Source organism: Danio rerio, chromosome 1, assembly GCF_049306965.1.
Source record: "Danio rerio strain Tuebingen ecotype United States chromosome 1, GRCz12tu, whole genome shotgun sequence".
In the NCBI taxonomy this organism is placed as follows: Eukaryota; Metazoa; Chordata; class Actinopteri; order Cypriniformes; family Danionidae; genus Danio; species Danio rerio.
Genome location: NC_133176.1, coordinates 20,027,471 through 20,042,827, shown reverse-complemented (window position 1 = coordinate 20,042,827; position 15,357 = coordinate 20,027,471). Strand labels below are relative to the sequence as shown.

Sequence of the window (15,357 nt, the reverse complement as noted above, 5' to 3'; positions counted from 1 at the left end):
GGCACCTAATTTTGAGGTTCAATCATTGGTATAGTTTTGCAGGAGTTGTTCTGCATTCGGCTGCATCCATTATGTCTTTAATTGGAGAGCCCACATCAGTGACACGAGAGACACGATGCAAGTTGTGCAGACAATTGTAAGGTAAGATGATTTTTTTTTGATAACATGATCTACATTGATAATAACATAGTTATTTAGTGTATAATGCATATGTTGACGTAAAATGTGTATTTTACAAATGGGGTAGCATATTTTGAGTTTTTATACTATTGGGCAAGTTTTGATTGGCCATTGGTCTTGATTTGCTGAAGAAACCTGGCAACCCTGATCATCAGGACCCACAGTTATAAACTTTGTTTTGTCTGTACTTTGTGTTTTTTAACCCTCAGAGTGCAGATAGTCGTTGACTTGGATCACCATGTACCACAGTTCCAGCTAAAAAGTCTGCTTGCGGGTGAGTAAATTTACAGTGAATTTTCATTTTTGGGGGGAACAGTGAGCGACAATTACCCATAAATTCCACCAAAGTAATTTCTCATTATATACATCACTCTGCTTAATAATAAATACCCAAACACTTACTTCTTTTGTACATGTGGTCAGCTACCTTGAGCAGATTATCTGTGAAAAACAATGTACAGAGGGTCTGGGTTAAAAACCCTTGAATATGATAAAACAGGTCATTTGTTTACCTCTCTGTCTGAACACATAGAATGCATCATCATAAAAGATGCTAAAGATGTATACAAAAGCCCTGGTTTTTGGTAATGTCCAAATATATAGTTTTAAAAACATCAAGACCACTAATTTAGCATCCTTTCTTGAACATTGAAGGCATTGAAATTTAAATTAATGAATATTTAAACAACAAAATTGTGAAAAAGTACAAAGCTTTAAAATGATTTAGTATATTAGGGTTGCACCGCGATACTTAAATGCATGTCTTTTAATATTTCATCAAATTATTCTTGTTCTAAAGATGCCTGTCAAGATTATTATAAAAACTATTCTTACAATTGCATTTGCATCCAAACCTCATTGGAAATATGCGCCACAGTTACTTTACATATTTCTGAAACCTGAAATATATTGCTCTGGGTATGTTTTTTTGTAAGTTTTAGATGAAAAATCCACAAGAGGGCGCTGTCTACATTTTTGTAAATCTGAAAAAAAAATTTTTTGGAACATGTTTCAGATACATGTCCTTCTTGTACACGTATCACTTAGTGAACCACTGACCTAAACCCAACCAGCAGTTTTGCTGTTTCACAAAAATGTAGGCTTAAGCAATAATTTCAATTATATTTATATTTCTGTTAGATATACAGAGAGAAATTAATCTGGAGGAACAAAAGTGAACCTAAAAGATTTCAGTGTTGTTACTCTAAAAAATTAGTTTGATAACCTATAGGCTACTCATCAGCAAGTAACTACAGGAAATTACTGTCAATTTACAGCTGGTTTATATATTTCCGAAACATGAAATACATGCTCTGGCTACATTTTGTTGCACTTTTCAGATGAAAAATCCACTAGAGGGCGCCGTGTACATTTTTGCAGATCTGAAAAAAAACATTATTTTTAATGTTTCAGATACATGTCCTGCTTGTAACGTATCACCTGGTGAACCACCGACCTAAACCCAACCAGAATATTTGCTGTTTTACAAAAATATAGGCTTATTTAATTCAATATTAAATATAGTCATATGTATACTGTATATCATACACAAGACATGTTACCTTTCAGTATTGGCATAGTCATTTTTGTAAGTTATTTTTTTACACTAATGAAGAATGGTTGCTTCAAAAATAACATATTTGTCCAACAATCTCAAGACATAAACACTTGATTACCATTAATGCTGCTTATTGCAATGGACACATCAGGGACGTTTCTCATCGCTGAAAAAGAAAACAGACAATTCATTAGCACAATCACTGGAACATCTTGTGACTATATAATACTAGGTTGTTAGTGTCACTCACAATTCTGTTTTTGCTTGCTCGGCTTTTTGAGCGGACGTCTACTGGCTGAAAGAGGCAAAAATCTCACCATTTTGGATTTTCCTTGAAGAAGAAGACCGAAATGAGACAGATTTTCACACATCATTCAAATTATTCAGTAAACAAACTATGTACAAAAAGTCAATAGGTTTATGCTCCTTTTTGCTTTTAAGACAATGGATTTACTCACTTTAAAAAAAAATAAGGTAACCAATTGCTTTTTATAGTGTGGGAAATACAGAGTGAAAGTAATCTGGAGGAACAAAAATGAACCTAAAAGAGTTCAGTGTTGGGGTTACTCTGAAACTGTGGTTTGATAAGCTATTAGCTATTCATCTGCAAGTATACAGGAAACTATTGTCAAATTACACTTCTAAAAAAAGAATAGCTAGCTACAAGTTGCTTCCTGAATGTAGCTAGTTACATTGAAACAATTTTTTCACAAAGAGTTATATTACGAAATCACAAATGTATTTTTAAAGTAAATATAAAGTAAATAACACTTAAAACAATATAATTATAATGTCAAAGCTTAATGTTTGATTAGTTGTCAAACATCTTAGACTGGAGTTTGGAAAGCTAAAGGTTTGTTAAGCATGTTGTTACAATGTTTACATTGCTGGTCCTCTACTTCTAGGTTTCTTCCCACCGCAGCCTCAGGGCGTACTCACACTATGTATAGTTGCCTTGAACTGGGCCAAAGCACGCTTGTCCCCCCTCACGTCTCCCCTGATGGCCCGCACTCATATTACAGTCGGGCTTGGGCATGCTTACGTCAACGATGATGCACTGTTTAGTAAGCGCTCTCGATCAACACAGAGGAGATTCCATTAGTCATATTGCTTTAGTCGTTTGGGATGCAGTGACACGCAGTCAAATATTTTGCTGAACAGATCTGCCACTTTTGACGCTCATAAACAATAAAAAAAGTCTGCGTGCATCAAGAATTAGGAGGTTTGCTGAGGGTGCAGCTGTCATGCAGTGAGGGTTTACGACAGTCTGATTGAACAGTAAGAATGACTTATAAATCCAAATAAAACAGTCCCTTAAAAGTCACGTCTCGTCTTCAGTTTCGGGCTCAGGCGCATTTTGCACTCACACTACTAGTGTACCGCGCAAAAGCCCAAGTGAACCACGCTCTGGCACACCTTCTCCAACTGGGCAGGGCCGGTCAAGTAAACCATGCCTGAGCCCGATTCAGAGCACTCACACTTCTCAAATGATCTGGAAAACAGGCCTGGGCACTGTTCGGGTAACATAGTTTGAGTACGCCCTCACTTTCATTTTTTAAAATGGCAGCTGCATGAAATAAGGGTATCTACTTGCTGGAAAAAGTAGCTAGCTACTGGAAAAGCTACATTTCATAAGTACTGTCATTTCATCTTTTCAAGTAAGCTACTGACAAGCTCCTGAAAAATGTAGCTTGTAGCCAAAAATAACGCTATTACCAGGATGGATAAAAAAAATACAGAACAAACCCAAACGTACATCTCACTCAGTTTTCACTATGTACAGTATGAAAATCCTAGAACCTCAGCCTTAGTATTTGAAGTCAATTGTTTCAGTTCTTTTGAATGGACAATTCAATTCCCAAATTGGAAGTAAAATACAGTGTGTGTAGTGTAGAAAAAGGTGGATATTTTACATTAAGGCTGCATTTACACTGCAGATCTTGATGGTCAATTCTGAATTTGTGACTGTTTTTGATTTTTTTGATGACCTTTTCACATCACCTTTTAAAAGTTACTCGTATCCGATCGTCTGCATTTACACATGGCAAAGGCGCAATGACTAGGAAAAAAAAGAGCGGGCGCTGACTAACATCTGGTAATTAAAGAGTGCTCTTTTCTCTATTCCTGTATATAATCTGTTAGCAGCTTTTGACAAGCTGTATTAGTATAGTTTATGACGGAAAAGTATTATTTGTCCATCTTAGTCCACTTATTTGTCCATCTTCTTTTGATATATTGGCTTTTTTTAAACCTTTAGGCATCTTAATGTAATGTCCATGGCGTGAATTATGCACGTGATGTATGCACTAATTTTATATTAGTGCATATTGGTTACGTGGCAGAAATTGCGCTCTCTCGCTTTCGTTAACATACTTTAATACCTGTGCTATATGACAATATAAAAGCTGTTTAAGTCCTCGTGGATGAGATTTAAGGTTTGGAACTATTCTAAATTCTGTTCTGAAATGAAAGCGTCAGAGTTGACATCATTCGCTATGGTTTTTAATGATGCGCGAATCGCATTGACAGGTAAAAATCCCTTGTACCTGCTTACACTGCAGACACGAGGACACAGATCCAATTCATATCGCATAAATTTCCACATATGGACAAGGCCTGAATCTGATTTGAGTAAATTGGAATCCATGTGATTTCTTACTGCTTACACGTACATGGGCCATATCTGATCTGTGCCACATGTGAGAAAAAAATCGGAATTGAGTCAATTGAACAGTGCGGTGTAAATGCGGCCTTAGTCATTTAGCAGATGCCTTTCTTGAGAAGGCATTCAGTGATTCAAAATGAAGAGACAATACACACAATCAGAGAATTAAGTGCTTGAGTAAGAAGTTTAAGGGAAGTGTCTGGTGTATATACTGTAGAGCAGGGTTTTTCAAAGTCTAAGACAGTGGGCCTCCCTTTTGACACAACTTATCCATTGGCGCCCCCCTCCTCCCAAACACGCACGCACGCACACACACACACACATACATATGTATATATATATATATATATATATATATATATATATATATATATATATATACATATATATATATATATGTATATATACATATACGTGGCCGAGCGCCGTGGGAACGGAGTGAGGCCACCGCGTAAGCTGCCTCAGATCCCACGGAAGGAGCTCTGGATCATAAAAGGAGGAACAAGGGCAGAGGAAGCCGAGAGAGGACCGGACACGGACATATTTTACTTTTGCTTTCAGTTTGACGGCAGTCTCCGTGAGGATCTGCCGTCCGTTTGTTTTGGTTTAGACGGAGCTGCCGTCACTGTCATTAATAAATCACTTTAAAACTGCTTCGGTTCTCCGCCTCCTTCCCGGCGGCCAAAGGGCCGTGAACTTCATTACAGCTTTGAATCGGGGTGGGTCTCAGAAACCGACCCATTGTCTTAGCAGGCATATAATAAATGTTTAAATATAATAAAAAATACATACAATAATTAAACTTAATTATTATATTTTTATTATATTATATTTTTTCCCGCGCCTCCCCTGACATGCTCTGGCGCCCCCCAGGGGAGGCGCGCCTCACACTTTGAAAACCCCTGCTGTAGAGTGAAGAGTGTTTCTACAGGTGGTTTGTAAAACCCACTCATCTGTGTGAGGCACACTTCTTAAATGCACATTGTTTTTTTTATAGTTTTTTTTTAAATGGATTTTATACAGCAAGTTGGCTTTTGGGCATGACTTGTTTATCTTGTACAAGCAATACTTACTATGATAAAGATGGCAGCTCTTGATGATCAGGAAGCCCACACTCAGAATAGTTACCACAACCACAGTCAGCACCAAAGCCAACCACACTGGGGGAAAAAATCAAACATCAGCACTCTAAGAACAAGCCAAGTGAGCTATAGTAGCTACAGAAACTTTACCAGAGCAAAAGTATAGTAACACACACACACCATGTCTAAAGCATGAACAACGACGTAAAATAACACAATGTTTAAACTTCAGAAGTTCCTAGTTTACACTCTTCTCTCGTCTTAGAAGTCTTGCCAGGTTGATTTTACACTGAACTCAGATGACCTTGTGAGAGTCTGGCTGCGTGCCGTCTAAGAGGATTTGTGGTTTTGGATCAGTCAAACATTGAGTAGACTGGCTTGATGTATTGCTATGATATATTTATCAAAAGTTAGGTTGAATTATGGAGTCCTGCTGTCTCCTGCCATGCCCGAATCAATAGACAACATAAAAGACAGCCTGAGCTTCCCTTCAGAGGGAATTTATGAGATAGGTAGATAGACCTGGCTGAAAGAGTGATTCACTATGTGCTGCATATTTAGCAAAAAAGATTTGAAAAGTATTGTAAATTTGGAAAAATAGATTAGTTTCATATTGTATATGCCGCTTTTAAAAAAGGTGCTTTAGCGGCATCAATGGTTGCATGAAGAGCGCTTAACATTCAGGGAACTTTTTCAAGGTTATGGTGGAAAAATATTCATTGGACACATTCTTTGAATTATTTTAACTTTAAAATGGTTCTTCTGTGTCATTGGTTAACATTGTAAACATATTAATAATTATTAATAACATTAATATTAGCAATTAATTCACTTAATTTAAATTATATATAAAATAATCAGCACTCCTGTGAAATTTTATTTAGATTTCATTAATTTCCCAAGTGCTGTTTATTAGAGAGATGATTTTCTCTAAACATTTTTAAGCATAACTTCTATCAAATTTATTTTGTTGTGCTGGCCATGATGACAGCACATAACATTTAATACTAGTATTCATCTTAAAGTGCAATTTAAAGGCTTAACTTGGTTAATTAGTTTAACTAGGCAAGTTAGGTTAATTAGGCAAGTCATGGGTAGGCTCACACGGAATCTGCGCGTGCGAAATTCCGCAGATTTTTAGGCAATCATTAATTCTGTTTATTTACTTGTGTGTAAATTAATTTTTGTTCAGTTTTTAAATTAAGTACAGTAATATTATTGACTAATGTGAAAATGTTCATCTGATTTTTGTACAATGCAGTTTGTAAAGTAATATTTTCTGTCTTTTAGTAGATGTATTATTAGAGACTTGCTTTGTTTACCAAATAAAGTGAATCTAATTAGATTTGCAATTTAAACATTAAATAAAAGTTAAAAAGGTATTACTACATTTCACATATTAAGGTTTTAGTTATGAGACTCCCAAAATAATTCCACAGAAATCCACAGATTTTTACCAAAATTCTCAGCAGAAATAGCAAAAAACATCCGCAGATTCCGTCTGGCCCTGGTCATAGGACAACAGTGGTTTATAGCTAAAATTAAATCTAATTGGGCTTATAATATATACACATATTCAAAAACTCTTGAGTTAAATATAAAAATTATTAAAACGTAAAAATACATATTACCAATATATTTTGGATATCTTTAAAAGCATAATGCATAGTTGAATAAATAAATGAGTAAATATTTTCAATCAATCAATCAATCAATCAATCAATCAATCAATCAATCAATCAATCAATCAATCAATCAATCAATCAATCAATCAATCAATCAATCAATCAATCAATCAATCAATCAATCAATCAAGCAATCAATCAAGCAATCAATCAATCAATCAATCAACTCTCCTGTTTCTTGCTTATCTGCCATCTGAACTTCTGCCCTGAAACCAAAAAATCAAGTAGTTGTTTTGAAAGTGCAACACTGCTAGAAGAATACAAACACTGCCTTATTGACCTATAAAACTACATAGCGCTCATGGGACACATATTGTGGTGTAAAAACACAAGCGGCGCTCTATTTGTCCTTGACTCAGTTCTTATTTGTGCTTCATTCCATATAAAAAGCAAAAAATGTCTTCGCTTTTGCTTACAAACCCAGCAATAATTTTAAAAACTAACAAAAGGTATGTTGGTAATTATTGTATCCTTAAAGGGATAGTTCACCCAAAAATGTAAATGACCTCTACATTTACTGTAGTTTTAAACCATTATGAGGTTCTTTCCACTGTTGAACACAAAATAAGATATTTTGAAGAATGCTGAAATCCTGTAACCATAGACTTTCATAGCAGGAAAAAAATGACACTGGAAGTCAGTGGGTCTCAGAAGCAACCAACATTTTTCAAAATATCTCCTTTAGTGTTCAACAGAAGAAAGAAACTCGAAAAGGTTTTGATCAAGTGAAGAATGAGTAAATTAATTTTTTTCAGTGAACTATCCCTCATTGGCTCATTGTCATTTGTCTTGTGTGTAGAAATGCATAAGCGGACGTTTTCTGACAGTTTCCCGCCCTTTTTTTCAGTTTTTGACAGTTTCTCACCTCTTTTTGCTTGCGTATTTGGTAATTCAGCAGGGCTTGCAGTTACGTTGTGCTCATGATAGTAAAACAGGAAACTGCTGCTGGTTGCTTGGCACTTTACCTCATCCTTTAACACTGTTAATTCAAAAGACAGTGAAGTTGTTTCAAGTGAAGAAGTAACTGGTTTTTATTGAGGTCAAAATAATAGCCCTCCTGAATTAATTTCTGTTTATTGGATTTTTTCACCACATTTCTGTACATAATCATTTTAATACCTCATTTATAATAACTGATGTCTTCTATATTTGCTTTGATGACAGTAAATAATATTTAACTTGGTATTTTTCAAGATACAAAGATTCAGCTTAAAGTGACATTTAAAGGGGAAATGAAGCACTCGGTCAAGTTTACATTATTATGTACATTGGATTCCTCTTTAATGAAAATACGATAAACAAACTCGATTAATGTAACCATTTAAAAAAAAACGGCAAGTTTTACTATAGGTTTTAGAGCTAGGGGGCCGCCATCCAGGAATAATGTTATGTCTGACATCACAGGGTTGGTTCCGTTCCCTCAACTGAACAGATACAGTGGAAGTAGAGGACTAAACACAGAGACCGTAAAGCCTAATTAACTGAATGTGTGAAGTTGTGGGCATGGAGCTGTTGCAAAAACAAGCATCAGATATGTGTCTAATATAAAAATATATATTTATTTAATCATTCATTCATTTTCTTTTTTGACTTAGTCACTTTATTATTCTGGGGTTGCCACAGCGGAATGAACCACCAACTTATCCAGCATATGTTTTATGCAGCGGATGCCCTTTCAGCTGCAACCCATCTCTGGGAAACATCCAAACACATTCACACACACACACACACACACACACACACACACTATAGCCACTGCGTCGCCTATATGTAATCATTTTTTCCCCCTTTTTTATTACCGATCATTTGACACGCTTTGCTTCGCTCATATTGTCAAAACATGCTGTTTTTCTCTAAATAGTTACATTAATTGAGTTTGATTAATATATTTTCATTAAAGTGGAATCCAATGTACAAAGTAATGTAAACTTGACTGAGTGCTTCATTTCTTCTTTAAAGGCTTAACTAGGACAATTAGAGAAGTTAGGGTAATTAGAGTTAATGTACAACAATGGTTTGTTCTTTAGACAATCTTGCTTAAGGGGGCTAATAATATTGACCTTAAAATTTTTTATTTTATTTTATTAAAACTGCTTTTATTCTTGACAAAATACAAAAACAAATAGGTCCTATTTTCAGAAGAAAAAATATTATAGGAATTACTGTGAAAAATTCCTTGCTCTGGTAAACATCAATTGGGAAATATTTGAAAAAGGAGGGCTAATAATTTTGACTCCAACTCTATTTGTGCTTCGATGAGAAAAACTGCTGTTTTCTTGTCTTGAAATGCTCAGACCTGGACATTTGCTGTTGTCTGGTGGAAGATTGCAGTAGAAGAGGGTCTGCTCATCGTGGGCTTTAGCATATAGATCAGTGTTGTTGAGAAAAGCAAACACACTGTAGTTCCACACTGAGAGATTGGCTGCTTTCATGGTCAGAACGGCCATCACATGCTCTCCTGTGAATCATACAGCCATTGTTAATGTTTACTGTTGTGGACAATAAAAAGAATAAAAAGCAGCAGTAAATTTCACACATAAAATATATAATAAAAGTAGCGTCCCACCTGACTGTGAAGTGTTGTTTTGGAGAAGCTTCAGATCCATTTGAGATGCACAGGCATACCAGCCGTCCTGTCTGTGTGGACCGCTGGTGTTTATAGTTTCTGTGGCACATGCAGGGTCAGAAAGACCACACAGCTGTGCATTGCTTTGTGATGTGCAAAAGTCGAAAGGCTCACAGAGGAACTCAATTTGAGATATGTCTGAGGAAAAACAAAATGATGTCCAGTTCAGTTTCCTGTATTTTATTCAAAACATCACAGTAGATAATAATAATAATGCATTTCATTTGTAATGCTCTTTTCTTAAGCTCAAAATGCTACAAGGCAAAAAACAACAACAAAAAAACAATAAAAAAGTAAAAACAATAAGTAGGAAAGTATCACAATAAGTAAGGTAACAATAGATCACACACTGCTAAAGAGGTGAGTCTAAAGAAGCTTCTTAAAACAATCCAGAGACACAGCATTACTAATGTTAATGGGTATTGCATTCCATAATTTTGGCGCACAGTATGAAAAAGCCCTAACACCCATAGTGTTAAGTCTGCAGTGTGGCTGGAACAGGGTAAGACCTGAAGCATAGCGAGAACTGTGAGCAAGAGTAGAAAGTGTTGCAAGATCACATATGTAATCAGGAGCTAGCCTATGGACTGCTTTATCAGTTAAGAGAGTCTTAAAATCAATACGTGACCTAACTGATAGCCAATGTAGTTGCTGAAGAAAAGATGTGATGTAATGGAAAGAGGAAGGATGTATAAGTCAGAACACGTGCGGCAGAATTTTTAATATACTGGAACCTTTTAAGAGAATTTGCACGTGACCCCCCAAAAAGCGAATTACAAAAATCAAGACGGGATGTTATGAAGGTAAGCCTCTCAGCATCTAGCCGTCACAGAAATGGTATAATGTGTGCAATATTACGCAGATGGAAAAAGGCTGTTTTAGTTAAGTCAATACTGAGCTGAGCATAAAATAGTACCACGAGGTTGGAGAGGGCTCTGGATGCAAACCTGATGCAGTGCAATCTGAGCTGCATCCAATGCTTTTTATTGCGCTCACCTAACCCTACCCATCATAGTGACATTACTCACTCCATTAAGTGCATTGTGTCTGACATTGTGTCGCTGAGTGATGCAATCTCAGCTTGCATCATAATGGCTGCATCCAGATACTATTGCGAGGTTTCGGACCTGGAGAGAGGGGGATAATTGAATGTCATTAATCGAGAGCTTAAAACCACTATACCTGTTAACGGTGGGAGTGCCAAAGAGTAAAATCTCAGTTTTAGAACTGTTCAGTTTAAGAAAGTTCTGCTTCACCCATGCTTTGATTTCCGGTAAACAGGCTGATAGAACTGACGTAGCCGAAGTGAGATTAGGAACGGTGCTAATGTAGATCTGGGTGTCAACAGCATAACAGTGATGATAGATGTAATGCAGAACGAAATTACATTACTTCAACACTTAGCGAGAAAATAAAAGATAATGTTTCTTATTTAAGGTTTGAAATGATGTATAGTGCCTGCATTTTGTGTCTAGCCATGTAGCTTTGTATTTGTGTTTTTTTATATGACTTTATAAAATTAATATCTATTTTTAATGACTCTGAAACATATTTTGAATATAAATATATATATATTATTTTTTCATTTCAAACTTTCATTTCACATTTTCTCTTCTTTTTTTCACTGCACTTCAGTGTTGCCAGACGTACAATACCTATCCTTCCATCCATCCATCCATCCATTGATAAATGTAGTTAAGCTATTAACATAATCATTATTCTTGGCATTTTTATTTATTTACATAAGAATAGATGAGTAGACTTTCAAACTGCTGCATGTTTCACCATATTTTATTGTTAAATTGAATGAAGAAAGAATCTCTGCCATTTGATAGAGGGTCCTAAACTTGAAGAGAACCACTAGTTCAGGAGTTCTTAAACTTTTTAACTTGCGACCCTCAAAATAACAGTTCCAGTGACTCACGATTACTATCCTCAGAGGTGGTAAAGACTCCACTATCCTCATATGTAGTAAAAAACATACAAACATCACTTGTAGGATCTAAATGAGCTTTTTGACAAAAAAAAAAGAAAGAAAAGTGCAACAGTCTAAAAACCATATAATTTTTTTATATTCATTATTCATTTGTTAAATTTAATATTAACCTCACATAATGAGAATGGTGAACACAATATTTACAGCACAAGACTTTTCTTGGTTTAATTTTGGTGACTGCCACTTGTTGATTGTCTGTTCAGTCTTAGCCTTTATTTTGAATGTGTGTGAGTTGCATAAAGGTGTTAAAGCTTGACATTGTGCCGTCAAAACAATCTGCTGCAACTAACACAATTGCTGTGTCGTTAATCTGCGTAATAACCCAAGGGGTTGCAATCAAGTGGAAAAATAATTGAAAGACTGGCTTTTTATTTGCATGTTGTTTTTTATAACTGTTAAATGCAATTTTTTATCTTCTGCAGGTTATGGATAAAACACTGCAATTCTATACCCCCCCCCCCCCCCACCCCCCATTTGTCTTGCAAACCCTATTTTGAGAACCACTGCCCTAGTCAATAAAAAAATTATTGTTTAATATGTTATGATACTTGCCTGTTGACTGATTGAGTCTTTTTTGTACCAGCCCATCTATATTTGTCTATTTTTTTTTCCAATAACATTGTAAAGAAAAGGTTGCTAAAATATTTTTTGAGCTTTTGGGAAATGCATATTAAATTATCCTGATAGTTTTACCTTCTTGATCTCTAATAAATATCAAAGTGATTTTGTAAATGTATTATAAAAAATTAATAAATAAAAAAAATTAAAATAATATTCCATTGACCTATTTTTCATCCAATATCCGTATTGGCTTGCTTACAGACATAACAATAACATATCACTAAAAGCTCCACAAACACAGACAGAACAGGTTTTAATGTTACAATAATTATAGTTCAAAATTACAATAGGTTAATTTATGTGACATCTTTATCATACATGTGCGTATATTTTGAAAAGCTGCACTTCCTGTTGCCTTAAACACCCATTTTCTGTTACTATTAGTGCAACTTTTGAGTGGCATTTCCTGTTTAAAAGCTGTAACCTAATAAACCACCATAGTGTTTTTTTATTATTATTATAAATTATACCTAAGGTTTATGGCTGATAAAGGTTGACTTTAATAGTATTTTTTGTTCCAACTATATGGTTCAATGACTGCTTTTTCCAACATTATTCAGAATATCTTATTTTGTATTCAGAAGTACAAAGAAATGTAAAGTATAGAACCCCTTGATTCAATAAATGATGAGGACATTTTAATTTTTGGGTGAACTATCCCTTTAAGGCTACCTCTCTATTATCACAAGCTATCGTGAGGTATTTGTGAAGGTACACATTTTCGGCATTCTTTTCAAACACACAATGTTATGTATTTTAAGAATACTCACTGATCCATAGACGTGCCCTACACACACCTCAGTGGTTTTTACACCTCATACCATGTCCAGACCACAATGATGTAGTCACATTTGACAGTACAGACAACTGTTTTAGCCTATTTTAAAGTTCAAAAGTCTAAACAGATATATGATGATGCACTAAAATCTCTAATGTGTCTCTTGAAGACACAGAAAACCCAGATGTTTTACTTATTCTAACATCTAAACATTCTTTCTGAAATGCACATGTTCAGACAAACACACACTACTATCCTTAATTCCTCAGAAACCATAGTACTTAGCTGTTTTTACTTACTTGGGAATAACTCTGGGAGGCACAGGAGGAATGTGATGAACAAAAGGATGCTTAGTTTGAAGGCACCTGATCTCGTCATGGTAAAGGACATTATGATGCAACTTCACCATGAGGTTGCCGAACATCTGAACTTGTTGACCGTACACTGAATATTCCACACAATCTTACAAACAACATCCTACCGTTTGGCTCTTCCGAATTAACTGTTGGTTCCAAATAATGCTAAGTGTGTCTTGCTAAGTGTGTAATGTCTTACAGACTTTTAGCATCTCTCCTTCGTGACGAACGCATGATTGAAATGATAGATGAAGCATTTGAAACACACCACTTCCTGCCTTTCTTCCTGTTTTGTGTAATCTTGAAAACTGAAAGAGTAAAGAGAGAATTAGTTCATGCATTTACTTGAATGGCATTGACTCAAATGATTTGACGTTATCAGCTTAGACAATAGTGTGTCTCAGAGTTTTGTTTATCTAAAACATCCTCCCCATCAGGTAACAATATGGACTCTTTAGGAACAAATATATATCTTTTAAAAAGGTACTGCCCCAGTGACGGCTCTTGTAACTTTATTTTAGAGAGTATACCTCCCAATCCATCCTTATAATCTGACCTGCTCACATCTCATTCCGCTTGATAGGGTTTGCTTGCTGGATGAAGCACCATCACCTTCAAATTCACCCTGTCTAGAGAGAACTGCTTATCATTTTGTGCATCTCAACACTTTTTCTCAAATTCCCGGCTTGGTTCTTTAGCCATAACTCCTTCAATGAAAGCCAAGAACAATCAATTATGAAAACAAGGCGCTGTTAACATACACCCAAATACAGTATTGTAGAATTATACACCCCCCACAAGCTTGTGTACCACAAGTAAATGGTGTGATGTGGTGCTGTACCAAAGAGGCTCAGACTTTTACCTTAACTGCTCCCTGCTGTGGAATGACTTCAATAACTCAACCCCAGTCTTTGGCCATTAAAAAAAAAGCCATCTACCAAATGCTACTAGTCCCTTCTGTTGAAGGATTAGTTCATCCAAAAATGAAAATTTATTCACTATTTAGTCACCCTCTTTTGGTTCTAAACCTTTAGGGTTTTGATTTCTCAGTTGAACTTAAAATAAGATATTTAGAAGAATGTTAGAACGTAGTAATTATTATCCATAATAGGAATAACAAGTACTATGGAAGTCAATGTTTACAGAATTCCAACATTTTCCAAAATAATTTAACTCAAACAAGTGAAGTTTATGTTTATGACAAGTTTATGACAAGTGAAGGGTGAGTAAATAATGATAGTTTTGGATGAACTATCAATTTAAATAAATGTTTCTAGTTATTTATTAATAAAATAAACTTGCTAATTATAATACATTACAATAAGTTGGTCCAAATGATTATATTAATGTTCTCATATTTAAATTTAGATTTTATATATATATATATATATATATATATATATATATATATATATATATATATATATATATATATATATATATATATACATACAGTTCTGTCTGGTTCTTCTTCAGAACTTCTTCAGCCTCTTTACCCTTTGTGTATTACTCAGCCCACATACAGCCAGCAAAAAGCAGACACTACAGATCTAAAGTTTAAAAGATGCACGCTCAACTGTTTAACTGTCAGCTTATGTATAGTTCCTCATACAAAAGAGTTTTTGAGACTCTCCATGTTTGATTTTGTTTTTATATACACAATTATGCTGTCAAACTGTTGTATAAACGCAATATCACACTTGTAACAGTGTGATATGGCTGTATATCGGCACTGGTAGGGGTACTAAGGCACTCGGCCTGCAGCCTCGTGTCAACGCACGCCTCCCACCAGTGCCGATATAAAGAGCCA

The 15,357-nt window shown here is 35.3% G+C and overlaps 1 protein-coding gene across 2 annotated transcripts in view; it reads right to left on the bottom strand.

Annotated features, from left to right (window-relative positions):
* The window catches only part of si:dkey-192k22.2, a 69,763-nt gene extending 54,664 nt beyond the window's left edge, over positions 1-15,099 (bottom strand). Inside the window, exons 1-10 of one of the 2 annotated variants that reach the window (XM_073950181.1) lie at positions 15,001-15,099; positions 14,104-14,254; positions 13,491-13,855; positions 9,737-9,934; positions 9,467-9,628; positions 8,036-8,149; positions 5,477-5,563; positions 1,989-2,069; positions 1,857-1,904; positions 583-621 (exon numbers count right to left, since the gene is read on the bottom strand). In XM_073950181.1, the coding sequence (XP_073806282.1) occupies positions 583-621; positions 1,857-1,904; positions 1,989-2,069; positions 5,477-5,563; positions 8,036-8,149; positions 9,467-9,628; positions 9,737-9,934; positions 13,491-13,581 (820 nt within the window). In that variant the 5' untranslated portion in view covers positions 13,582-13,855; positions 14,104-14,254; positions 15,001-15,099. The remainder of the gene's footprint in view (positions 1-582; positions 622-1,856; positions 1,905-1,988; positions 2,070-5,476; positions 5,564-8,035; positions 8,150-9,466; positions 9,629-9,736; positions 9,935-13,490; positions 13,856-14,103; positions 14,255-15,000) is intronic. The other variant, XM_073950180.1, reaches the window with a different exon arrangement.
* Positions 15,100-15,357: the final 258 nt, after the last annotated feature.